Source organism: Struthio camelus, chromosome 3 (assembly GCF_040807025.1).
Source record: "Struthio camelus isolate bStrCam1 chromosome 3, bStrCam1.hap1, whole genome shotgun sequence".
Taxonomy (NCBI): Eukaryota; Metazoa; Chordata; class Aves; order Struthioniformes; family Struthionidae; genus Struthio; species Struthio camelus.
In genome coordinates, this window is record NC_090944.1 from 18,036,564 (window position 1) to 18,062,361 (window position 25,798).

Sequence of the window (25,798 nt, forward strand, 5' to 3'; positions counted from 1 at the left end):
AGGTGTCTTGTACCATTCGAGAAGCCCTAAGTGATCCCAGATGCTTGCACAGGCCTGGCAGATAAGGCACAGGACATAAAGACACTGGCACCGTTCTGGAAGACAGCCAGGTGAGGTACCCTGCGCCATCCGAGATACCTCTAGTGTATATGTTTAGGCAGCGGAATCCCCCAGGTGCCTATTTTTGGGTTAGATCTGACTATAATGAGAGCTGAGATGCCTAAAATGTAAGCAGACACGTACATTTAGGCGGCTGTCTGAATCTGGAGATAAATCCCCACTCTGTGGCCAGATGAGGTGAATTTTACCCATTGCACTTAGTGTCTGACTTTGCGTAGTGTCCCACTGTACTGCGTGTGCTGGCGGCTCAAACAAGCAGTGAGACCGTCCGCAAAGAGTTTACTGGGTGAGCATAAGAGAACAAGGCAACCGGGGGAGTACCAGAGAGGGATGAGGTAACATTGGCAGCAGGTCTAACATGTGAAATTTGTATGGAAAAGGCAAGTTAGTGAGATGAGACATCTTGAGGAGGAAAAGAAACCACACTATGGATGTTCTGCCTTTGCAAGCACGTGAGCAGAATGGGAGAGAGCATGGGTTTTGCTGCTGTTGCAACTATAAAATCTAGGAGGTCAGAAGAAGAAGTCAGTGTCACGCTGCTGAGATAACAGGTAGGTTAGAGATGATCGGTAGGTAGGGTAGGGTTTTCATTGGCTCTGTGTAGGAGAATCCAGTTTTGATGGCCTCAGGAACCAGATATATGTCTTTTGGAAGCCTCTGCTTTTCTTTTTCTTCCTCCTGCTTTCCCTCTTTCTCAACCAGAAACATTAGCTAAACTCATTTTCCATACCTAGCTGCTCTTTCCCCTGCAGCCAGTTGAAGTCACTGCCCTCTGCACTCTTGTGCCCTAGGTGGCAGCAGTGAAACTGGCTTTCTGCATGCTCAGGTATGAGCAGCTGCAGGCAGTATTTATTGCTCAAACAGCTTTTTTACATCCCCTGGAAAAAGATGATGAGTGAAACAGGGGGATCCTCTAAGCTAGCTATGATCTCTGGGCTGCCACGTAGACCTTACTGGAACAAGATATGTTAAGGGCCTATGACCAAAACTAGATGAACAGCAAAAACAGCCTTCCCATCTGACTTGTGGAATTACTAGCCTTTACTGTGGGTTTGAGCAATCCAGTGTTCCTTGTTCCACGACCATAATGGGGCTATGCAAAATCAGTATGAGAGCATTTACAGCTGAAGTATTTGAGGTATTGACAGAAGAGGAAATCACTCTGATGACCTTCAGATCTAAATTCTTAGAAACTGGAGGGATTTTTTTTTAATTAAAAAATGTCATTTGTAAAATACAGCAGGTGGGTTGTAGGACTGTTTAACCTTGAGGTTCTATTTGATAACTAAAGGAAAAGTCAGCTTTGTTTCTTTCAAAGGTCAGAATCCTCTTGCTCCATTGAAACAATGGAATTGGTTTTATCTGTCATACCACATTAGAGGTACCACTGCAAAGGTAACGTTTAATTATTGCCTGTAGGTCTGCCGTTTTCTTTACGAGAGGAAAATAAAGACTTTGTTTATCCTAAATGTATTTCTTCTAGTCACGCTTCATATTTTTGGTAATTAACTTTCCTTTCTTCCCAGCCTTATTAGCAATCCACACATCCTACAGTGCCTTCTCTTTCTATGTGTGCCCAATATAATTACTTCTTTTTTAAAAGTTACGTTTGTTAATCAAGCTTTTTCTTTTTCAGAACTGGACCTCTACCACTGTTGTTTGACAGACACAGCAAATTTTTAGGAGGGTTTTACTGTGAGCCTTGCTTCCTCTCATAAAATTAGGGAGTGTATGCATGTGGCTGTGTTTACATCTAAGTTTTGATCATATGTTCACCTTCTTTCTTTGGGCCTCAAAATCTGTCTGTGAGTTGGGATTGCTATTTCCTAACTGTACAGGTGAAGATAAGTTCCTTCTCATTCCAACCATCCAGTCCTGTACAGGAAAAGTAGTCTGTGACGTGAAGGGGTCGGGGGGGAATCCCTGTACCACGTAGCAATGGATTCAGAAGCTGCTAAGAATTCATGTTAATTAAAAAGAAATATTAGAGTGTTTGCTCTTCTGCTGGGCAAAACAGGTGGGGAGAACAGCACGTGGTCATGTAATTAAAATCAACCACAGTACATCCCCACAAGGTCACCAAGGAACGTTAGTTAGTTCTGGTAGAGCTTAACTGAGGAGTAAACAAGTGAAAGCTTGGTTTGCATTCTCTGTGAGAAGGGGTACTTTTTATTCCTGTATCCAAAGCTGATAGGTGTTTTAAAGGATAATGCTGCTGTAGCTCCATTTTCTGACAGTCTTGAGAAGTTAAGGAGACCGCAGTAGCCGTCTGCATTTTGTGAAATGCTATAAAACGAAGTGTGTTCTTCACTGCTGTGCATTGACTGGCCAAAGGGGTTGAGTTAGCTTTAGCTAAGGCCTCCACTTAACTGAACTCCTTGCTGTAAATAAAAAGCATATGCAGGCAAGTTTGAGGTCAGAAATGGGGCACTGAACAGAGGCATTAGATCCCATTAATGCTAAGCAGGATCAAATTCTCTTATGGACATTTGAGAGTCCCAGGCTCATATCCTACAGGCGTTTTGGTGTGTGTACTTTATGCATGGGGCTTTCATGAAAAAGGATGTAAGGCACATGCCTGAGATTTGAGGGATTAACAGCAAACTTCGGGCTTTCACTTTGAACTTCCTGGTGGTTTTCTTAACCTTCTAGCTATTTTTGATCATGTTCAACTTACTTATCTGTTCCTAGTACAAAATACTTTCAACCCACCCCTGACTCTCTTTCAATTCCATGTTGAATGTTAATTGTTAAAGGCAAATAGGGTCTTGACCTGGCAAATACACACATACTTTGCTGTATCTGCATGATTACTTCTTTTGAAATTAAGTAGATGGAGCCTTAGATATTATGACTTGGCAGAACTCCCTCGAAGTCAGTACGCTCAGGTTGTCTTGCAGCAGGTGAGGATTTAGATCAGTTAGTATTCCTGTGAGTTCAGTTAGAGGCATGGAGGGGTGTGAAAAATTGCAGGATCAAGACCTAGAGGAATTACAAATAGCATAAGAGAAAATATTTGAATAATAATAAAATGGGATTTTATTTACTTAATAAGACTGATAAAATATTTTTAGAGCAACAGATTTTTTTTGTTTTTTTGTTTTTTTTTTTTACCTGTGGTCTTAGACCATAGAATCCACGGACTGTTTTCAAAGGCTTGGGAATGGCAACCAGGAAAAGCAAGATTTAATTCTGCTATGTGCTGATCTGCCTTTCTCCTGGGAATTTGTTAGAGAGCATCAAATTGGAAGTGTCGAAAATTGCCACGGTAGAGCATTGCTTCATGACTGGAAAGAAGTGAGACTGCTCTGGATGAGGAGTGGAACTAGGCCCAAGAAAGTACACTCTCTGGGACTTGGCTGGCTCTGTGAAGGCCACTAAGGTGCATCTGTTTTGCTTCCTTGAAATGGGAAGAGCCAAATGCATCTGGAATGAGGCAACTGGATTCAACCAGCCTTATTACCTTGGTTTTGGTCCTGGTAATGCAGCAAAAATGCCAGTAGCACTGCCGAGCAAAGGTGAAGAGGAGGCAGTGGTAGCTGGGAACTGAGGCAGAGGGACAGCAGGCAAGGAGCTGGACCCAGCAAGGGTTTATTCGGGCCAGCTTGGGGCTTAGGTAAGTGGGGAATGGCCTGGTCTGGAGGTTTAGTATCTTGAAGAGGTAGGTTATCCCAGCAGAGGGCATCCCTGCACTATTGCATGACATGTCTCAGGCTTTTGGGTAGCGTATTGGTATGCTTGGGATATAGTATTAGCACACGTTGTATGCTGGATACTGTGTTAGGGTTGGTGGTTGTTGTTCAAAGCCTACGCAGATTCACAGTGGCTCAATTAGTGATAGGATGCGAGGGTGTGCATTTACTTTAGAGTCAATGGTGTAATTAGATGTAAATTAAGACTTATGAATGTTTTGCAGCATTTGATAGAGGAGGAATGAAAATTGAGAGGCAAAAGAAATAAGTTTGTGTCTCTCAGTTCGGCATTCCTTTTCGACTATTTTAAAACTGTTCTGGCATAGTTTTGTTGATTGGCTGCTGACTTATAATGCTTTCAGACATCAACTTGTTATTTATTATTGCAATTAATTACATGTTAAACATTTTTCGCAAATAAGACTTGATTATTTTTCTGGACAGGGAGTAATATTATTTATTCTTTTGAAAAAGAGTGAGTAAATTCCTCATTGCTCTTATAGTCATGCTCAGTTTGTTTGGGAGGGGCTCTGGTATCATACCCTGTTCAGGGTGCTATTGGGACCTAGCAAACTAGAAACGTGTAGCAGTTCAGAAATTGCAGGATTGCTGTATGTCTTGTGGGCCTTTCAAAAGGAAGATTGTCTTGTTCTGGGAGTATCTGTTTCTTTCCATCTCTTTGGTGCTTGACTGCTGCATTGCGTTTCAGATCCTGCATGCAGAGCAGAGTGTTGCTTACAGGAGGCAAGTCTAAAATTCTTGTTGCTCATTCTCCTGTCAAGTCTAGTTTGTTTCTGTTCTTCAGATCTTTCTGATAGAGCTGCTTACTGTTCTTTATGGCTGTGTCTAGTTTAGCAAATTAGTCTAGGTGTGCCTGTTAATGTCAGGACCTGTTCTCTGGCCTGGAGGCCGGTTAGCACAATCTGGCTGTATCTGTGTTATTAAACTCTCTTACCCATCCACAAGTGGCAGTACCCAAGCTGGCTACTGAATGATCTCTGCACTGGGCTGAATCCTGAACTGGAAAGTTACTTGGAAAAGTGCCAGTTGCCCAGACCAAAACAGTGCCAGTGACAGGTTCAGGTTGGATCATGTTCCAGCGTGACGTGATAGTGTCGACACTATCACGTTCCAGTGCTTGGAAATATGCCCTAACATTATGTAGTTTGCTAGTATAGGCGTAGCTTGTGCGTTCTGGATTAATTCATTTTCTCCTCTGTTTCTGTGCTTTTGGTTTGGTTGACTTGCTTTTGTCACTGTGTTGGTGGAAGTATTCTGCTTTCTTCCATCCCAAAATGTGCTGCTTGAGTCTATCTCATGTGTTTCACTGTTAATTAGAAGTCATTCCACTAAAGTTCACCAACACATGTTGCAGAAGAAGGGTTGGACCATAGTAAAAGATCTGTTTCGTAAGCACGCTGAAGCCTTTTTTTTTGGTTGTTTTTTTTAAATCTAACTCAGTGTTTATTTAAACACATTAATAGATTTGGGGGCCATAGGGGGCCTATGTATAGTGCACGATCACAGAGCATGACAGTCGCTCTCCATTATGCCTGTAATGTCAGTTAAAGGTAGTGTTTTGTTTCTATTTTTTTATTTTTCTTATTAAGGTGTCCAGTCTTGAATTCAAAACTTAATGTGGCATAGACTCCACCCTGTTTCTAGACAGTGTTCCTGTGGTTATTGCTTTCCTTGTAGTATCTTGGGCCACATTTCTTCTCAAACTGCCCATATTTGTCTGCAAAAGGAATGGCTCTATGCGCTGCTGGCATCTGCTCCCTGTATAAGAATCTGGGGACCACAGCCAAGTTGTTAGTTTGTTGGGGTTTTTTTGTTATTTTTTTCCCCCTTCATGGCTAAACTAAACAGTCAGGGCTCAGCTGAGGTCTCTGTCCTAGTTTCTGTGTTAGGTGCTAGCAGGGCAGCAAATGTGGCCATTGATCAGGCCTCAAGAGCCAGAAGTGCACAGCGGCCCACCAGGGCTGAAAAATTTGTCTTCTGGCACAGTGGTGAAAAGATTCCTGCTGCTTTCTCAGTCGCATACCTACTTGGCTAGGCTTCTCTTCCCCTCCCGTCTTTTGGGGCTAGGCATCAAATAGCTCATTTTTAGTGGACAAGAATTTTTGCTATCAGAAAGAAGTATCTGGAGCTCTGATCTTCCCTTTATTAGCTGATGACTCAGACAAATGGACTCTAGGTATCTGGCAATTAAATTCTATTTCATTAGAGGAGCAGATCTTTATAGCAGAATTAGAAGACAGGCAACAGTACCTGGAGATGCACTCTGTAGATAACAAGCTTTTACCAGGCCATATATAAAGCTCGTTGGTAATACGTGTTCTTCCACTTCAGTGTCCTGGTTTAATGTTTCACAGTGCTTAAACTGCTGCTTGATGCCTATGTCTTCCCCTTGCCTGTAAAGAAACTTACCCAGGTAGTGTATTTTGTTGCAGGTTTCCAAGAAGTACAGCGAGATAGAAGAGCTCTACCACAGGCTGGCAGCACGATATCCACAGGCTTCTCTTCCACTGTTACCTAGAAAAGTTATCTTCGTGGGGGAATCTGACATTTGTGAGCGAAGAGCAACATTCAATGATATTATGAAATTCATCTCAAAAGATGAGGAGCTAGCAACAAGTCCTGAGTTACTGGAATTCTTAGGTAACTAAAAGATGTGAGTGTCCCCTCTCCCTTGAGGGTGCTTAATAAAAGCATGATTAAGTTCTTGACAAGGGTAGTCAAAAAACTAGAGAATGCCAGAATAAAGGCTGTCACTGGAAACAGTCCCTTGTACTTCTGCACAGTCATGGTTGCTGTTATTTTCCCCTCCTCCTCCTCAGAGGGCACATGCCTCATTCAGATGCATCAGTGCTGTGATGCTCACTTTGAAGGTATCCACCCTTGGTGGCATCTCTAATTTCTGTTAGGCATATACCTAAGCTGTGATTCAGAACACCAAACTTTAGAAGTCTAAATAGTCATCTGTCGTCAGTGGAGAGGTGGGTGAACCCTAAAGGGACAGTGCAGGGGCTCCCTTAGTGAACAACTGTTCCGTTTTGCTTGCTTTTTTGTTCCTAATAAGACTGCTAGGCCTTGCTGAAGAGGGTCCTGAAGCAAATTTTTGACCTAGAAAAAGATGTGAATAACAGTCTGATGCTTTACTAATTAAACCCATTCTCTGGCCTCTTAAGCTCTTTTTTTCCTTGACCTCATTTTCGACTCCTGTTGCCTCTTCTAATGATTGCGATAGTTTCTTTGTGTTCTTTGGGCATAGGGGGGAGTCACTGAGTGAAGGGAACAGATGAGCTCTCTGCTCTTAATTCAGCTGTATAAGGTGTAGATATCTACAGCTGAGTTAGTCTGGACTGTGTGTATAGTACAAGTAATGTGACCTGTTCATGAAAATGTGCTATAGAGTAATATGAATCTTGCCCTACAAACCAGATGGAATTCATCTCACCTAATTACATGTGAGGATGCATACACTGTAGATCCTCAAGCTCATTGTATAGACTTTCCTTACAGACACTGGAGGTGTAGTCAATATATTCCAGGGTGTTTAGGGAGAATACACGTTGTAAAATGTAGGTGTCTACATGAGGGTAAGATGTAAAGTGTCCTAATCTCCACTGTGTTACCTGATCAGCGCTCCATGTCTGTAAGGGAGCATAGGCTCACTTGCTCAGGGTAGATGCCTGCATTTAGTCAGTGAATTCCACCCTAGGTGACTAGGCAGATGCAAGCATGTAAAGTTGTGTGAAATGAGTTTCCCACACAGTGACACCTTAAGTCAAATGGATGAAACCATGAATTTTTTCCATTGTGGTTCTCACTAGCCTATTTTTAGCTAGTCTCATCGTTTTAAATTGCTTTCTTAAACATTCAGAGGCCCCAGAGCAAGGAATGGTTGTATTCTTTATTCTTCTGGGCTTTGCATATAACAAATACGGTAAGAAGACTTAGCCAAAGCAAATCTTTTCACTTTTCTCCAAAGTTGATGGTTCTTGCATACTGAAGAGAGTTAAAACTTTGTGCTTCATGTGGGAGTGTATGTTGAAGAGCTGCCATGGAAGCTACTTTTCATGCTATCCAGTGCTGTACTTTTAGCTCAAATGAATTAGATTAGTAATGAAAGGTGGGCTTCATCTCAACTACCTATATAAAAGTTAGCTACCTATATCTAAGCATAGTATTTAGGCCTTGTCTGTAGCCAGTGGAAAGAAACAGGCACTTCCAGAGGGAAACTCCTTCTCGTCTTTGGATGAGATGAGTAACCATCTGGAAATTTTCTTGTTTCCATTGACTGTAGAAGGAATGTGAATAAGCAGTTCAGACATACGCTGATATATTTTAGATAAAGTTCATTTCCTCTATCTTTCTCTACTTAAATACTTCAAATTAGCAAACAAATCAGGCATATAATAATGCATCAGTGGATGGAAGGGACAGTCAGGAATGTTGCGTGAGTTTCACAGAAGCTGATCATATAGTTTATTCCGTGAACAAAATAATGAGGAACATGTGCAAGATACTAAGTAAAACATGGCTGTTATCCTGTATGCTCAGTATTGCATTCGTGGTTGTATTTTACAGGAACAAAATCTACTAATGTTATTGACTTCAAGGGTAAAAATATTCCTGATGACAAGGGAGAAGATGAAGACAATGAAGCGTTGGATTTCTTCAAAGAGGAGAAGACGCTTGACTTAATCTCACAGCTTGCATCAGTGGAAAATGCCAAGACGGGGCAGAAAGAAGAAGAGGAAGAGGAGGAAGAAGTTTTAGACCCTCTTGGTATAATCAGGTGCGGCTGACAGTGCCTTTGTTATTTAGTTTTAAGCCTGATTTTCTAAATAAGCAAGGCTATTCCCTATCACTCTCCCCTCGTCCTGACACTTTCAAACAACAACCAATTTCAGCTGAATTTCACAGAGGAGGAAGGACCTCCAATACTATGTTCCTATCCAGTTCACGATGGAGGTATCTCGATAGAGGAAAGGGACTTCATAGTGACTCTTTGGTGTATTCATCAGGAAATCTAAAGAGAGAGACGCTATGCATGTCTCAGTAGTCTCAGCTGCACTGCATGCTTTTCTAGACACTGAAAGACCCAATCGCAAAACATAAAGCTGCTGAACTTGTTTGGATCTGCTGCTGTGGAGCACACCAGTGTGTATGCTGTGTCTGAAACTCCTTCCGAGTTGGCTTGCATCTAGAAGGAGGTGAAGTTACAGCAGCGTAAAGACCGGATGAGCAGTGTTTCAGTTATGACATCCACATGTAGGCTTTCCTTTTCTTCTTCCTGTATCTGAAGAGATCACCTGCCAAATGCCTCTAAGGCATAAGCAATAATACCTTGAGAAACAGAGTAATTGAATGAAACCTTGGCAAAGTTAGTATCTGGCTTTGCTAACCTGTCCGGTAGTTATCGGACAGTTATTTTCTCCACTTCTAGATGGAATTCTTCAATTAGTTCCCCAAACCCCTTTTAAGTACTGAAGCCTGGAAACAAATTTAGTTTCTCAGTGGCTGGGATCATGAGTAGTGACTACATTTTTTTTAGGGTGCCCTAGGCTTAGATGACCAAATAACAAAGGCTTAACTATTCCTGATCTTCACCAAGCACTAACTGACTCAGCTGAATTGGTTCAGCCCCCTAGAATCATGAGCCGCTACTGAATTTTTCTTGTCTTGGACCCCTTCGGTGCTTTTAACCTGCTCCTTCGTAGTTATAGCCAGTTACTGATAGTAACGAGCCGGAAGCCTGTCTTGGTGTTTGCCAGTTACCTTGAATCGCTTCTGGAGTGATCATTCACTCAAGGTTGTTTCTAAGCCTGAGTCTCTCGCAATAAATTGGGTCAGCCTGCAATGATTAATACTGGAAGCACCATTTGGACTTTGTTTATGCTGTTACAATCGCATATAATTGTTGACTTCCAGATATCATCTTTTTAACTTAAGGTATTTCATCCTTTCCATGTCACCAGAAAACTTTAAATATTATTCTTTTGACAAAGCACTTGCTTAATTACTCAACATCAAAATTATTCCTTTGTTGGAGAAGAGTTTAAAGAAGTTAAATAACTATTTACAGTGAGAAGATAGATAAAGCAGTACTTCCCGCAAAGTGGTCCTTAGTTGGTAAGTGTACAGGAGAAGCTGTCCTTTTTTGGATAGGAAAATGATCTATTGGGTTAGAAAATGCAGTGTTGTATTTTCCCACTCACAACAAGTATAAGCTGTAAAGAATTTGCCATGCCAAAAAAAGCAAGAAGTTTGCTTTTCTGCTCTGCACAGTTTGACATAGCACTTGAAAGTCTGATTATTTTGGTCTTTTAATGCAGTGAAGGATGAAAAGATCTGGTATTTAATCCTCATTTAGTTTATTGTTTCCATTGCTTCTGAGAACAGAATTCATACTGAATCAGAATAACCTGGTTTAAATAAGAAGAAATACAGTCCTTAGTGATAGAGAGTTGCGGTATGATGTCATGCAGGCAGATTTTTTTTTCACTCTAAACCTGTGTTTGTCTATGTGTTTAAAAAAAAATTATGTATTTGTAGTATTTTTGTAAATCTCACATGTACAGTGTTGAGGCAGAAATGTGAAAGTGGAAGTGGGAATCCTGAATCTGATTTTACATTGTCTCTATACTCATCTAATTCACCCAGCTTTCATGGAAGATGGGCCATCAATGGAGACTGGATAGGACTTAAACATCATATCCCAGCTTTATGCTATCTAGTAATAGGTGTTAAGGTGGGAGGCCAAAGATAGGTGCCTAGCCATCAGTGGATGGGCATCTCTGGGGTGACCATTTTAGGGTGTCTTCCATGCCCGTTAAAATCTTAGGTACTGACATGCGCTGAAGAGGGACCTTAACAGTACTCACAGATTTTAGGGCTTCAGACTTGCTTGAAGGTAGTTTGGGATGTGGAGAATAAAAAGGAGTTGACGCAAGCTAGATAAAGATGTTTAGTAGTAAACGCCTCCCTAACGCCTCCCTGACCAGGTGTTCCGAAGGTTCGTAGTGTAGCACCCTTCTAAAAAAGTCATTCAGCTGGAGAAAAAAACAAAGAAAAACCCTTCTACCAACCCTTTTCTTCTTTGAAAAATATTTGAAAAGATGTAACAAGCCAGTCCATTCCAAGCAGCATCAGTGTCTAAGGTGTTTTGAGCAGGAGAGCTCTGACCTAAATTGAATCATGTGTTTGGCAGAATCTTAGAGGACTTTTTTCCTTCTGGATGAAGATGAAAACTGCTCCAGTAGCACAGGCCTCCATATGTTGACAGCACACCTCATTGGGTAACAACTTTTTCTCCTGGACTGTGAGAGCTATGACTTGGATTTGGCCCAGCACTGCCACGGTGCTGCTGAACCACTAGATATACAGTTAAATATATTGGCTTTAGGGATAAAATGCTAAACTAGGGTCTTTTTTTGTATTGCTGGTGATCATCCAGGTAGAAGCTGATGATGGCCTGGTGCTTTCTGCCTGGAAGAGATATCCCAGTTGTTCTGATTCCCTTCCTCACGTTCGAGGCTGTGTCTGAGTTGCTCTTGCATGTCTGGTGGGTGACTCACTTGCCAATTCTGTGCTCTTTGGCTTTTGTGGGTAAAAATGAAGGCCTGCAAACCCACTGTGTTTCTCTGCTACGTGATTCTCATGCTCAAAAGCTTTCCTTCTGTATTTGCAGACTAATCTTGAGGCATATCTGAGATTTTTAGCAACAGAAAGGTTTTTTTGTTTGTCCCTTCCCGAAACCAGGGACACTTCCAAAATCACAATACATATTTGTGATGAACTTTGCAGCTCCCCTGCCTGTGGACTTCCCCCCCCTCCCCCCCGCCCCCAAGACATGCTCCTGCCCAGAATGGAAGGAAGGTGCTCAAAATTAGGTCGATGGGATTCAGTGGTGTAATTCAACTGACTCTGGTGTATTGTCACCAGTTGCTTTGCAAGTTTTCCTGGACATCTGAAGAAATCCTTCCAGCTTTGGACAGAATGTACAGGTCCTAGACGAACAACCACTGCTAATGCTCAGTAACCTGGTCCTTTGACATCAGCTGTGCGATAGAGAATGAATGTAGTGTAGTCCTTTTTATTGCAGTGGCATATTTTTAGGTCTGTTTCATTTTTCTGTGCAGTGTAAACATACAGTTACTTATAAGTCACAATGTCTCTCTCAGTCAAAGTTTTTTTTTTGTTTTGTTTTAAATAGTTGTCATCTCCTCTTTTTCTGGTGAGCCAGAATCCTTTGAATATCCCTTTGATAAAAAATTTTAATTCCTTTATAGTGGGAGATCAGTTACATATTTCACCCCAGAACACAGGTAAATAACATTAAGTATATTGATTCATTTTTTTTCTCCTCTATTTTAGTCCTTAATGTGAATGCAATACTGCTGTTTACCAGTCTTTTTAAAACCATATATCTTAACATTTGCCTATATGTATTTTTAAGCGCTCACCAGGCTACTATAGCACTTTAACAATATACCTGGGTTTTTAAAGGCACAATGTCTTTTAATGGTGCTGTCTCTTAAAGGACTTTCCTGGCAATTTATTACAGTGTGGCTGGTCAAAATTGCAAGGGGTTCTTCAACTGGAATACCCTCAAGGATGAAAAAAGCAAGAGTGGTATGTCCAAAAGAGGCTCACCCTCCGAAGGGAGACGCATCAAAGACAGTCACAAGATGGAGGAGCTATTTTGTCTGCAGCCAGGATAGTCTCGATGATACTTCCAAAAATTCTGCAGTGGAAAAGGGTGTAATTTGGCAGCGGTTTGAGGAAAGATTTGCATGCAGCGCGGAGAGGCGTATGAAAAAAGATTCTTGAGTGGTATCAGTGCTTGTACACTAACCAGTGTCAGGGCCTGTTCTCTGAGGCCGACCAGGCCCTCTGTGGCCATGTCTAGACCGGTATGTTCCCCTGCCCTCCAAATTAGGTTTGCTACATCCAGACTGCCCACTGGAAGTGGCTGCTGGCCCATGCGGGCCGCTGGGCTGTGGTTAGGATGTTTTAGGAGGAGGCTGGCTGGCCCGTCCCAGGAGAGCACCAGCAGCTGTTCTAACAGCTGATCTGTAGAACTGAGCTCCTGTGCTCAGGCCCAGGGCGTGAAATAATTGCTTAAATAAATAGTGTAGCTGGGGCCCTGAGTCCTCTTCTGTCCGCAGGGGCTTGCTTCTCCCTACCACCATGTTTGCTCTCTGTCTGCCTTCAGAGATCTCTAGGGTTTTGCTTTCTGTAGGGAATTTAGACAGCCAGTTGTGGATTTTCTTCTGTACTCTGTATTTTTGCTGGTGATAGGAAGGATGTTTGAGCATGACCAAGTACAACTTTCTAGCTCTGAATCTTATGGCAGCTTGATGGAAAAACACGTCACTGTAACTGAATGAACTGGGTTTTGTCTCTACCCTCTGTGGATGAACTATGCAGTTTTATTGTTTGTAGAGTCAGGCCAAGGTCTTCTGCATCTCTCTCCTCTCACTTCATTTGTTAAACCTACTGAATTTAGTACCTGTAATCAGTTTACGCCAATAAGCCTCAGATACTAGCTGAATAAAATGACTTGGAACCAGCTTCCCTGAACAAAGCAGCACTGATTTTGCAAAAGGAACATGAGTACCTAATAGGTTAAAGCAAGTAGCAGCCTTCTGCATGCGTTTCTTTAGCTAGGATAAACTTTTGAGGTAATTTGCGCTCACTGGCTTGAGAGAACCCACCTTTTCCTGTGCTTCCCTGCATCCATCAGCCCCTAGCACCCATCACAGCAGCCTCTCCTACACACACGGTTCCCTCCCTTCCGTCCTTTTTCCTTTGCTACCGTAAATCTTTGCAGTGACTGCATATCCTCCCTCAGTCCTATTTTTTTTTTTTCCTGGAAAACTGTACAGAGCGAAGAGGTTGATACTCCCCAGGCAAGAGTTCTTTTATCTCCTCATGGGTCCTTGACAGTTCTTGTCTCTGCTCTGTACCTTTGCTATTGTTTCAGCGGATTTCCCCTCACGGCTTATCCTCATCCAGTTTTGTGCACGTGGGTTGACTGAACCTTTCCATCTATTGTGTATAAACACAAATGCAGCTAACTCCTAACAACGGTTAGGAAAGGATGAGACCAGCGAGAGCAGACCTCTTGGAGGCCTGCTGCCAGAAGTATTTTTAAAAGCTGTGTAGCTAGCTTTTGCTGAGGTCAGGCTCAACCATTCTTGATGCCAAAGGTTTGCCATCACTGGGTTTAGTCATTGTAGAGATTAATGAAGAACTTGGGGCCTCTTCTGGCTGCAAAGTGGGTGATTGCTCTGAGCAATAGAGTGGTGGGGAGGGAGCAGCCAGCTGGTCTTGGCCTTGCCAGAGCCCTGCAGAGCCAGGCAGGCTGCAGGAAGGGGTACATCAGGACACGAACCAGCGGTTAGTTCTGGGTAGCTATCCATTGGACAGATGGTCTGGAGCAAACTTGTCAAAATGTGTATTCAGCTGCTGTGCCTTCTGGTCTTTGGTCAGCAGTTGTACTCCTGAGCTGTCACTTTCACTCCTCATGCATGCTTCTGCTCCTCAGCCACTCATAAATTCACAACTCTTAGTCTGGCCAGGTAAGCGCGTGGCTTCTGCTCTGAATCCGGTGGGATTCATGTACAACAGCAGAAACACTTGCTTATCTGTCCTGATCAAATGAGAGACGGTGGAGGTGCCAGAATAGAGAAGATCCAGGTTGTGATTTCTTCAATGAATTTCAATACTTAAAACAATGAACAAGGGAAAAAAAGAAAGAGCCTTGTTTTCCTAGCATGCTGCTTTAGGGCACTCTGTGCATCCATGCTCACAGCTGTGAGGCCTTCAGAGATTTAAACAGGCAGACCTTTATTTTCTGTCAGTTGTTGAGTCACGCTTCTAGGTTGCAAGGCATGCTCGACTGTCGCTTCTGCCAAGTGACGCAAATATTTGTCGCAATTCCAGTCCAGCTGCTGTCAGATTGGCAACTTATGAAACCACAGTAAACAACCCTGTTGGTCTTCCACTGAAACATTTCTAGTAGTTGAAACTTTTCCCGAAAGCCAAGGGCATAGTCTCTTGTAGTGTTCCTCTTTATCAAAGAGAGGAAAAAGAAGAAAAAGCAAATAAAAGTATGCATTACCCATCCAATTAAAGGGTGAGCCGTGTTCATTTCCCACAGGAGTGGGACCTTGAGCCAGGGGGGTTGGACTAGGTGATCTCCAGAGGTCCCTTCTAACCTCAACCATTCTGTGATTCTGTGAGTGTCTGCTCTCAGCACTTTTTAGCGGCAGCCTTCCAGCATCTCCTTGGAGATGTTGTAACCTAGTGGATAGGGAATAAAGAAGGATAGCAGGGATGCGCTCTCTGCAGGAATTCAGTCCTTTTAGTTTGTCTGTCCTGACCGTTGTTTATATTTATGGGTGCCTTATAGAGTGTTCATTTCCCATATACAGATCATACAGGCTTTCCTTTTCCCTCTGTCTGCAGTTCCATCACCTTAACACAGCTTCTCACATTTCTTTGCTATCCCCCCCGCCCCCAGCCCCACAGATGAAAGGTTGAAGGTGACTGAAAGCAAACAATGGAAAATGAAACCATGTTGAGCTAATGAATCTCACAGCATCGTCCCTAGTTGTCTGGTGTTGTCTCTTCTGAGCGATTGCTATGGGGTCTGACAGGATGTTTTCCTTGGGAGGTTTCTACCGAAGCCTGAGTGGCTCAAGGTGATGGAACTGAGAACCAGCTTTCTAGCTGTGCTTTCCAACCAGGGGTATTGAGATGAATGTGAGAAGGACTCAGCCCTCTTCTCTCATTCCTGTCCTGCGGTATTTGCTAAGTTAGTGTATGTACACTCGGGAAAACTTGGGATTTTCTGGAACTGTTGGGTTTCTGGCTGAAGTCTCCATACATAAATGCTCCTTCAGGAGACCGTATTTGACAGGTGAATGCAAAAACCCCACTCTGACTACACTGGCAATTGGAAAGAAGTGTAACTGGTGAGTCAGAGCTAGACTGCTCAGACCGACAGACAGGTGTGGAGAGGAGTGGATGCCCGATGATCACGCAGAGATCTGAAATTGGCTGCTCTCATAATTTTCTTTCGTTTTGGACATAGTCACTTCCCTGACCCAAGGAAAACTTAGGAGAGTCCCTTTCTCCTCCATGGCAGTATTGTCCTTATCTGCTTTCCTATTTCCTGGTCTACTGTTAGATTTCGAGTCCTAAATGATTATGCAGTCATTATTACCCCCATTATTTACCTTGAAGCAGTTGCCTTGCTTAAACTTCAGTTGTGAGTTTCTTTCATGCCTGGCTCGAGTGATTCCAGTACGTACACAGCTGCAACCTGAGGATCCTCTGGGAAGGAATTTAAGTAATTATTTTAATGCGCTTCATTTTCTTTCTGATTAGAACACTGAATATATTTTAATGGGCTTTATGAATAGTGATTTTGTGTTTATACCATCATCTGAAACCCAAAGGATCGCGAATAGCTCTGTGTAGTGCTATAGCTGTGTATGCCTTCCAGCAGTGTTTTCACGCAGAACCCAAAGGTAACTACACCTAAGGTAAAATGCAGGAAGGACGCCATAGCTTAATGCAACACCTCATTGCAGCACCAGACAGTTAAGTGAAGAATGTATAATTCAGTTGGTAATACAGGGGCAATTGCACCAATGTAAATTTAAATACCCAGTTTAGAATTTGACCAGCTCAGTGAAGCAGAGTCTGCTTTTAAGAAAAATATCAGGGGATTGTTAATGGACCTAGTTCACTGTTGGCAATATATTAAAGCAATAAAACTTGCCACACACTTTTCTGTATATAGAAGAATTGTACAGCCAAGTAATGTCAGGGAAGTGGAATGAAATAACACTACCACTAGCTGGCACCAGCTTTCATATAATTGCCATAGTCCTTTAAGTGAACTCTCTGCTTTTGATTTTCCCATCCTGTTCAACAGGAGTGTGCGGTCATTTGTAGCAGTGTGAACGCCTGCAGCAGCTGCCATGAGCCATTCTGCAGGCACATTAAGTAAGTCCTTAGCTAACTGAGACAGATACATAGGAAGCAGCCAGTTCTTAGCGGGTACAGGATAAATTTACAACTACACAGAATCAAAAGTTTTCTTTCTTTTTTTTTTTTTTAAATCCTGCTTTTTGGAAGAGGATAGAGCATGACGTAATTGGGCAGATTTAAACATGCTTTGTTTCATGGACTTCAGAATAATAGGATGACTCAAGTCTTTAATTAGAATAAAAAAGCATTACCTCATCGATTAGCCTGCTCCTTTCACCAAGGCACGGGAAATCTTTAGTCAGTGGACCCAGGGAACTGTTTGTAGATGAGACAGACTGCTAATGAGGGACGGATTCAGAGCTGCCCTGTTTTTTTTTTTTTCCTGTTTGTTATGTTTAACAGAATTGCTTACTCTAGAAGAAGCTGTCTGTGGGTGAATGTATGCTCAGTTTAAATCAAGATGGGAGACTTGCTTTTCCTTTCATCTGATGCTGTCAAGTTCCCAACTAAGCAGACTTATTAAAGCCATTGTTGCCTCTTCCCCATGGACCTTGCTGCAGAAGTTTCTGTCTTGGTTTAAAAGGATCAAAGAATTAGCTTTTGGAAAACTATTTTTAGAAACGAACTATATAACCTTGCCAAAAATGCATGAATTGGCCATTGTTAACTGTGGACTGGTACTAATTAACACACCTGGGAGATCAGATCCCCTTGCTACCGCCCCTTGCAGCAATTAGTGGGATCTGGGAATGTCTAAAGTGTCAGCAGAAGGAGGATTGTTCTGAAGGACAGATATACAGCTGGGACTCGGCAGATCTTGGTTCTGCTCTCGAATTCTCACAAATGTTGCATCTTGGGTGCAGTATTTAGAAGTTAGATCTCTCTGTTATCCCTTTTGTAAAAGGAATAAAACTAATTTCATAAGTCTGCCTGTGCAAAAGTTCACTCTTGCTTAGAGATCTGAGGTCTTGTAGGGGAAGATCTGTTAGAAATGTGGCACTGAGGTCATTGATAATGGCAATTGTTATTGAAGTTAAAGAAATGCTTTCTATTACCTTCCATAGGTTTTGGACAAGTCTCCAAACCTTTCTTTTTATATTGCCTGAGATACCTGACATCAGCGTGTTCTGCCCAGGTCAGAAGGGGTAAGATTTATCATCACAGTGAACTGTGCAGCTGTAGGAGATGGTTTGACTGTGGCTTAACTAGTAAATAAAACTGGACAGGAACTGCAGTCTTGCTCTGTGCCAACTGGGATGACGTAGCTCTTGACCACACAGCTAAACCTTTTTGCTCCCCAGGGCAAGCTGACTGGGTCCAAAGTGGAAAAGGCCCTGAGTTTGTACTGATTCTTAAACTATGTCCAGGCATCATTTGGGAAAGCAATAATTAGCCTGGGCCAAATACATGCCAGGAAACATGCTAACAGCTCACAAGAAAGTCGTTGTGGGCAAGTATCTTAAGTCGAGGCCCTGACCGTGTTTATTTGCATGTATAGATGTTGGCTTTCCGTTGTCAACAAAAAGCCTGAAGGAGGAGCACGTTTAGGAGTGAGGACTGGAGCTGTTTGGGCCCCATAACAAGGCTTTTCTCTGTGCAGGCTGTGCTCAGTGTATGTCTAGCACTTCAGGATGCTCTGTGAGCATAAAACGCCAGGGATATTCTGCAACTTTTATCATCATTCAATTCAACTGTTGGCCAGGGAATTGCAAGGCTGGGAGAACTGGGTCCCTTTTGCCTCAACCTTAATCAGACCAGATGTATTTACTGAACACAGCCAAATAAATCAGGGCAATTAAAGGGCTATTTAAAACAACTGTCCAGTTCTTGGAGGACGTTTCTACACAAGCAGATTGCACAGGGCCAGGACAAGGGTCCAAGCATTGTCATCCGTATAGTTAAATAAGTAGCCTGGCTACAGTAGCTTGTTCCAGCCAGCAGTCTTTTAGACAGTGATGAGCAAAGTTTGGGAGTTAGCCTGGGACTGGACAGATGCAGCCAGCCTATTTTGGAGCCTGACACGAGTTCAGCTCTATGGGTGTCAGCTGGCATCAGGGCTATGGAAAGGTCCTGGCCTGGTTTATTTACTGGTTTAGGCTATTGCTCTGAGGTCTGTTCTCTGAACCATGATTTTCTGTAATAACTGCTACTGACTTGGCACGATGTACAAAGTGGTCAGCGTAGCTGGAATGGAAGATTTCCAAGGCTCTTCTCCGCCTTATTTTTCTGCCTATAATAGCGTCTTAGGCATTCTTAAAGGCATCGTTAAACACACAGCACAGTGTCTTGCCCTCAAAACCACCACCACAACATTATCTAGACCCATTTGCTAAAGATGTCTTGTTTTTCAGCTATATGATGGGTTATCTGGCAGCATAGGCTGCTCCTCTATGTAATAATCCCGTTGTGGAAGCTCTTGTTCCCAAGTCATGCTTGTTTCTTGTCTTGGCTATTAGCAACAGAGCCATGGCCTTGCAATTCCTGTAATATAATAAAAACAAATATGTTCTTAAGAGGCTCTTGAAGGCTAACCCTCCCTTGCTCCCTCAGGGGCTGTTACAGCAAACCCTCAACTCATTAGGGTTGTTTTTATTTGTTCAGTGATGGTGCCAGGAGACAGGGGCAGTTCCGCACCATTCAGGATGCTCAAACAGGAACGAGAAGAACATGGTCCCAAGTCACTGGCCAAGGTCTCTGGGGAATTAGTTTCAGTTCCCTGTTTCAAAGACTTCCTGTTCAGGCTTATAGGCAAGTCACTTCTGTTTTCCAGGTTAGCTCCCTATCTGTGAAAGTGGGGTATTGGCATTCCCTGCCATGTAGGGGTGCAGTGAGAGTGAATTTTGAAGGGTTGTGAGGCATTCAGGAGCCACCTAAGTATTGCAGTCTATTGGCAACAGGCATTATTTCAGTTGCGCTTTGGAGGTGGTGGGAGATGTAAGCAGGCCTGTCATATTCCTTACTCTCCCTGAGGAACTTGCTCAGTGTGCCAGGCTTCTGCCAGCTGTTACCAGCACAGCACCATCAGCACCACAGCACAGGGTGCAGAGGCATCGTTGTGCTGCCGTGTACTACAAGGTGGACTGTGAGTGTTACTGTTGGATGATAAGAAGGCTGTCAAGATATCCTTAAACCCTTTGGACAAAGGGACGGTATGGCTAAGGACAGTCTCCTTTCCTTCAGCATTAGCCCTTGTGCTCTCTGCTTGTCCATTCCCTCTGGGAGGCTCTGGGACTCACGACCCCTTGCAGGGGCCTTGTCCAAAAGGCAGCAAGGAGGAGACTGCATCAAGCTTGCCTCTGTATACAGTCCGCTAGCAGTATCGCATCAGGCTTGGCACCTTGCAAAACCGCCACATGCCTTCTTTCCATGCCCAAGGCATGTCACAAGCACCCTCCTTTTCAGGCTGTCACTTTGCTGGGCTCCGGCAGACCGCTCACGTTCTTTCAAGCGCTTTGAGCTGAAAATCAGCTGCAGAATGATAACTCCAGGAAAACCACATGGGGCCAGGGAAAACCTGAGGCCGAGTTTTATATAGTGTGGATGCAGCCCTGCTCCTGCGCTCTTTCATTCAGCAGCATAGCTGTATGTGCTGCTTCCTGTTTTTGTGGCACCTTCGCTGTGGGATTTGGCCAGCCGTGGGAAGGTGGGTAGCCTCCAAACCCTTCCCTTTCTTGGAGAGACCAGAGTCAGGTAGCAAAGACCTCGCTGTGGGGGGCTAAGGAGGGTGAGCTGAGACAGGAGTGAGGCCAGGAGATGCAGATAGGGGCTGGGTGGGCAATGCAGAGAGGCACAGCGAGTGGCACAAGGCAGCAGCATGGGCAATAAGAATCGGCGCCTGGCATTTTGGCAGTGTTTGATGTGCTATAAGCTTAGAGTCGCACTGATCCGGTGGTGTTGGTTCTCTCTCCTACCCGTGTGGCGTGTCAGAAGTCTGCCTTAGTGTTTCTCCTTGTGGACCCGGATGCTGAAATATCCTGTGTGTGTGTGTTTTCCTGTGGCACGTGAATCTTCAGCACGTCTAATCCATGCAGCCCCAAGGGGGGCAGCTGGTGATAACGGACAGTAGCGCATCATCAGGTCACTAACTGGGATCGCGGAGCAGAGTCTGTAATGGATTGGCTAGATGGATCTGCAGACTCGTGTGAAGTGGTAATTCTCGGGGGTGTGAGGCTATAGTTGGAGGTCTGACTGAGATCATCCATCTGCAGTCCCTGAAGAGGGCTGTGGGTGAGCTCTAGGTGAGCTGCGCTTTGAAGGATTTTTGTCAAGGGGAATTATTTTGGTTATGATTCCAGAAAGCCGTTGTGGTTGTTAAAGAAAACCGCCAGTCTGGATCTCGTGTGTGAAGCAGGACCCTTGTAAAGACTACTTTTTTTTTTCCTTCTTATTTTTGTCAGTGTTCACGGATTTCCTGTATTTACCAGATCGGTGCGATTTGGTTCTCTTCATTCAGCGCGTGACCTCACTGAGCTCTCTCAGCGCTTCCGAAGCTGAACCCTTTCGCTCCACGGAGCAGCCACAGCCAGCTGCTGGGTGTGTTGAGCTCAGTGCCCAGCCTCTGCAATAACTTGTTGCAGACGCTGGTGAGCTAAGAAGTTAGGCTAGTTGGTGATAAAAATGTAAATAGGAATCCAATTAAAAATTACAGAAAACTATGTCAGCTGTTTTTCTGCTTGCAGCAGAAAGAAGCTCCTTGGCAGATGCCTCTGCAGAGCCTCAGTGTTTCACACAGGGAGTTTTGTCTCTTCGGTGCTCCCTGCTGTGACTGTTCCTCCCGTCTGAACTCCAGCGACGTCTCCAACATCAGAAGCAGAATTCGCTTTGTGCAGTAGTCGTATCCATGGCCTGGGGAGTAATTTCACCCAGAGCAATTTTAACTACCCTCTTGAAAAATAAATACCTCAAGGCAGGAAAGTCACATTTTTGTTTTTATGGGAGCAGGTTTGATCTTGTGATCAGCGGGAGGAGAGAGCAGCCAGAGCAGGGGGTTCTGTGCGCAACAGCAGTGTCATTTAGCTCTGGCAACGGCTCACTGTGTCCTTCTCTATTTTACTTCCTGTGGAGCCATCTCTGTTTTGTGGCGATAGGTTTATTTTACTCACGGTGCCTCAGGCAGAACAGCAAAGAGGAAGAAGTGACCTCTGAGCAGTGAGCTGTGGGGGAGGGACCCTGGCTGAGGAGGGCGATGGAAAAACAGCCTCAACGGGTCTTCCTTCCTCAGGCTGTATCCTCAGCCAGTCAAGACGCTGCGCTTTTAAAGCAGTCTGCATCTGAGCACAAATTCTGCTTGGCTACTGCTGGAATCTGCCCACTGCCTTGGTAACCAGCCCTCCTCTGGCTTTTAGCAAGCTCTCTAGATGTAGTGTGACAGGTACGTCAGGCAAAATTTTAGATTGGAACATGATTTGTATTTTGCCTGAGGTTTTCCCAGACTCTGCAGGTACCAGGCAAAAAAAGAAGGGCGCTCTTGAGACAGTGTTTTCCACAGAGCCTCTAGAATTAGAGAGACCAGAGGCTTTTAGAAGCAAACATCCTCTGTTGTTATTTTATGTATTAGAGGCGTCTCTGTTCACAGGCAGCTAGAAATCAGAGCTCTGCTCATAGCCCTTGTTCTCGTATCCGTTTCCGCTTTTGGATGCGGTAAGGAGGGAATTCATTTGAGCGCAGCATCGTGGGAGTCCTCTTCTGCTGAGGAGCATAACATGAGGCCAGGAGATGTCAGTGGATGTGAGGGCATTCTGACTGTGAGGAGATGAAGATTAGGTAGCGTAAAGTTAAACTTTCACAAAGTAGTTGTAGAACAGTTGCCCGCTGCCCTTCCTTGGGAGGAAGCACCAAGCAGTTGCAGATCCTGTTGATTTGGCTTAAGAGGTGTAAGTTGCAACACTTCCCGTAAGATATTGGCTCGCAGCTAGTAGGTCTTCCACTCATCTTTATATTCAGACTCTTCCTTTCACGTTTTACCCAGTCGTAACATTCTGGAAAAAGACAGATGGGACAGTTAAAGGTCTCCAAATGTATGCACGTAGAGCAACAATTGCCTGAAATGTTGTAGTAAGAATTCTTACAACTAGAAGTTACAAGTGACAAATGCAAACAGCAACTATTTGGGAGAAAAGTGGCATCAACTAATCACATGTTCAAACATATTTGTCAATCCAATATTTTTCCAAAAATTATTCAGATGTGTCTAATGCAAAACTAAGTTATATGTTCACAGCGTGTATTTGGCTCTTTTCACCATTTCAGTGTTGAAGAAACCAGTCACTCTTCTCACCAGCCAATGGTTCTTGGTGTTGCACTTTTCTAACACTAGCTTTATTTTTAGCTCTCTGGAAAGAAACCTCCCTGAAATTCTAAAATGTGTGGAGTAGGTACATCCAGGGCGCAGAAGGATACTTGGCCAGTTTTTTCTGAAACATATTAGTACATGTTACATCATTTTGCATATTTGAAAACATGTATCATTAACATGAGTATTAGCATAAGAACTGTTGCATTGCCACCGGCAGCCCTGAAATTGCCGTTCTGCTTCTTTGCAGGCAATCCCTAAACTACTAGGGAATATTTTTGGCTTTTTTGCACCATTATTGGCAACTTTATTACACCTGTCTTGTTCTGGATCAGTGTCTTTGCCATGATTTAACTTAGTCATGATTATATTTTGAAACTTTTTTTTTGCCGTTGTTTCCGCACATCTCACATTCTGGTTTAGTCTAGAAAATCAAAGGAAAATGATAAAGAAATTTCCTACATGATAATATTTTTCCTATATGCTAAAGTTGTTTTGCAATCTACTGCGCAAGTCTTGTTTCTTGTTCCGTTGCTGATCATATTAGTGCCTGTGTATTTTATTCGGTGCTTAGGTGAAACCTTTTCAGGAAATAGTCCTATATTATGATTATTGCTAATGAGCTAGCTGTATATTAAACAAAAGTTGTCAGTCTGTGGTCTTGTTGTCTGTTTTTAAATTACATCGAAGGAGGATGTCATCAGAAAGTTTAAGGTCAGATTTTAAAACTGTTCAGCTTCGTTTAGGAATAAGAGGTACTCCTGAGTGCTGAGCCCTTTAGAAAACAGTCTTTCCACTAGAGCAGGTCCCTAGGTGGGAAATGAACTCTTGAAAGTCTGGTCCTTCATGCCACATTTCCATGTGTTCCATTGGAACAACTAATCTGGAGCTTGCAGCAGCAGAAAATTTCCCTGCAATTTAATGTTCTAATTTTAAATGATTTCTAATAGGTTTGTTCCATCTCTTATTCATTACCTTATTTTGGGGTATACCATGGCCATTTAAAACACTGTAAGCTACTGTGATGTCTGAGAAGACAAAGCTGACTGTGTGAGGTAAGGTATCCCTTTGGCCAGCACTTGTCTCTGAATGCTTAGGAGTCAAGACTGTGTTGAGCTGACTGGCTTAGATTTTTCTGTTCTGCATCCCTTGCCCAAAGCAGATGAGAATGACCCCTTTTGTTCTGCCTGTTATTATCAAACAGCTTTGGAAAATGAACACTGTTGAATGGAAAGAAAGCAGCAGATGACATTTCGTTTTCTGCATGAACTAGTGTATAGGATCTTTGTTTTTTCAGAAACACTTTTCAAGAAGATGTGCTAATATTATTGCTATATTGGTAATAGTTCTTTTACTCAAGCCAGAACGTACATGTGTTGTGGGAGTTGGGATGCATGTTTATATTAGTGAGCTCTTTCCTTGTAAAATCTTCTGAAATTTCCAAAAGAATGCGTGTGTATATTTTGAATAATTCTTTTCTATATTACTAGAACATTCTCTTCCTGGAGCATTTCCTAGAAGAAAAGAGATGATCATTTTTTCAGAATAATGAATGCTAAAATACTTGTCTGTCTGTGCACTGAGATTGCACTTACTCTGCATAATTACATAAACAAAAGTGAATATTTATTACATGTCTTTTAACCCAGTTGTGAGTATGGTTTAGGGACTGCTGTCTTACTGAATATGATAGATGAGCACTGTTGCAGAGCCTGGGCTCTTTGCTTTAAGCTATGTGTCACCCTGTGTTAGGTCTGGAGGTCCAACAGTTCAAAACACAGCTATCACACATACAGATCGGGAAATCTTATCCTCTGACTTTGGAGCGTCTTAGTCATCCCCGCTGCAGTTTTCTACAGCTGACCAAAAAGCTTTTCTGCGTTATTGATGTGCCAGTGAGCTATGGAGGCTTCCAAACAAGTGACCTACGTTATGTCTGCAGGCAGTAACAGGAGAACTGTTTTGCAGAATGGGCTAGTTTTGAAAATCATTGCTTCTGCATACAGGGTTTTATGGACATTTTTACAGGTGATTGAGAATCTTTTGGGAGCCAAGAATTTCCACTGGATTTTCAAGTGAACCAGCAGCCTGACTAGGCAAATTCATATTCCCTAATTTTTGGACGTCCAGTTTTGATCCGTGTCAGTTAGGAGGCTACTCTTCATTTTTACAGTCACTGATGGCTCCTTTTGGAATGACTCAGAGCAGAAGACTGTAGTGTTATTGGAGTCGTTCTCACAATGCCTCATGTATAGAAACCAGTGGATTCAGTTGGGTAGATAGATATGTTTCCAGAAATCTCTTCAGCTGAGCAAAGGATGCATCTGTTTTAGAGTTGGTATGTTTTTTTGGTAAGATTTTTAAAATTCACTGGAATGGTGCCTGAAAAGTCCACTTATTTCAGTTCCAGAAAAATAGCAATGACATGGGTTATCGTATGCCAGCCAGATACAGGTAGTTTCAAGATGTCAGATGCCAACATTGCAAGTGTGATGTTAGGAGATCTACTGCACGAAGAAAGTACTAATGGCTTCATGACCAGTTCATTTCAAGCTGAGTCCCTGGTGCTACTGAAAGTGGTTGTCCTTCCCTCTTTTGTCCCTGCATGTCCCTCTGTGCTTTTCCTCTGCGCTGGATCTAGTACTTGTGGGACCTCCTGCCAGATTGGTTCCTTGCT

At 43.1% G+C, this 25,798-nt stretch overlaps 1 protein-coding gene across 3 annotated transcripts in view; it reads left to right on the forward strand.

Annotated features, from left to right (window-relative positions):
- The window catches only part of HS1BP3 (HCLS1 binding protein 3), a 48,683-nt gene that overhangs the window by 8,967 nt on the left and 13,918 nt on the right, over window positions 1-25,798 (forward strand). For all 3 annotated transcript variants that reach the window (XM_068937080.1, XM_068937077.1, XM_068937078.1), the window contains 2 exons: window positions 6,266-6,473; window positions 8,406-8,616. In XM_068937080.1, coding sequence (XP_068793181.1) covers window positions 6,266-6,473; window positions 8,406-8,616 — 419 coding nt within the window. The remainder of the gene's footprint in view (window positions 1-6,265; window positions 6,474-8,405; window positions 8,617-25,798) is intronic.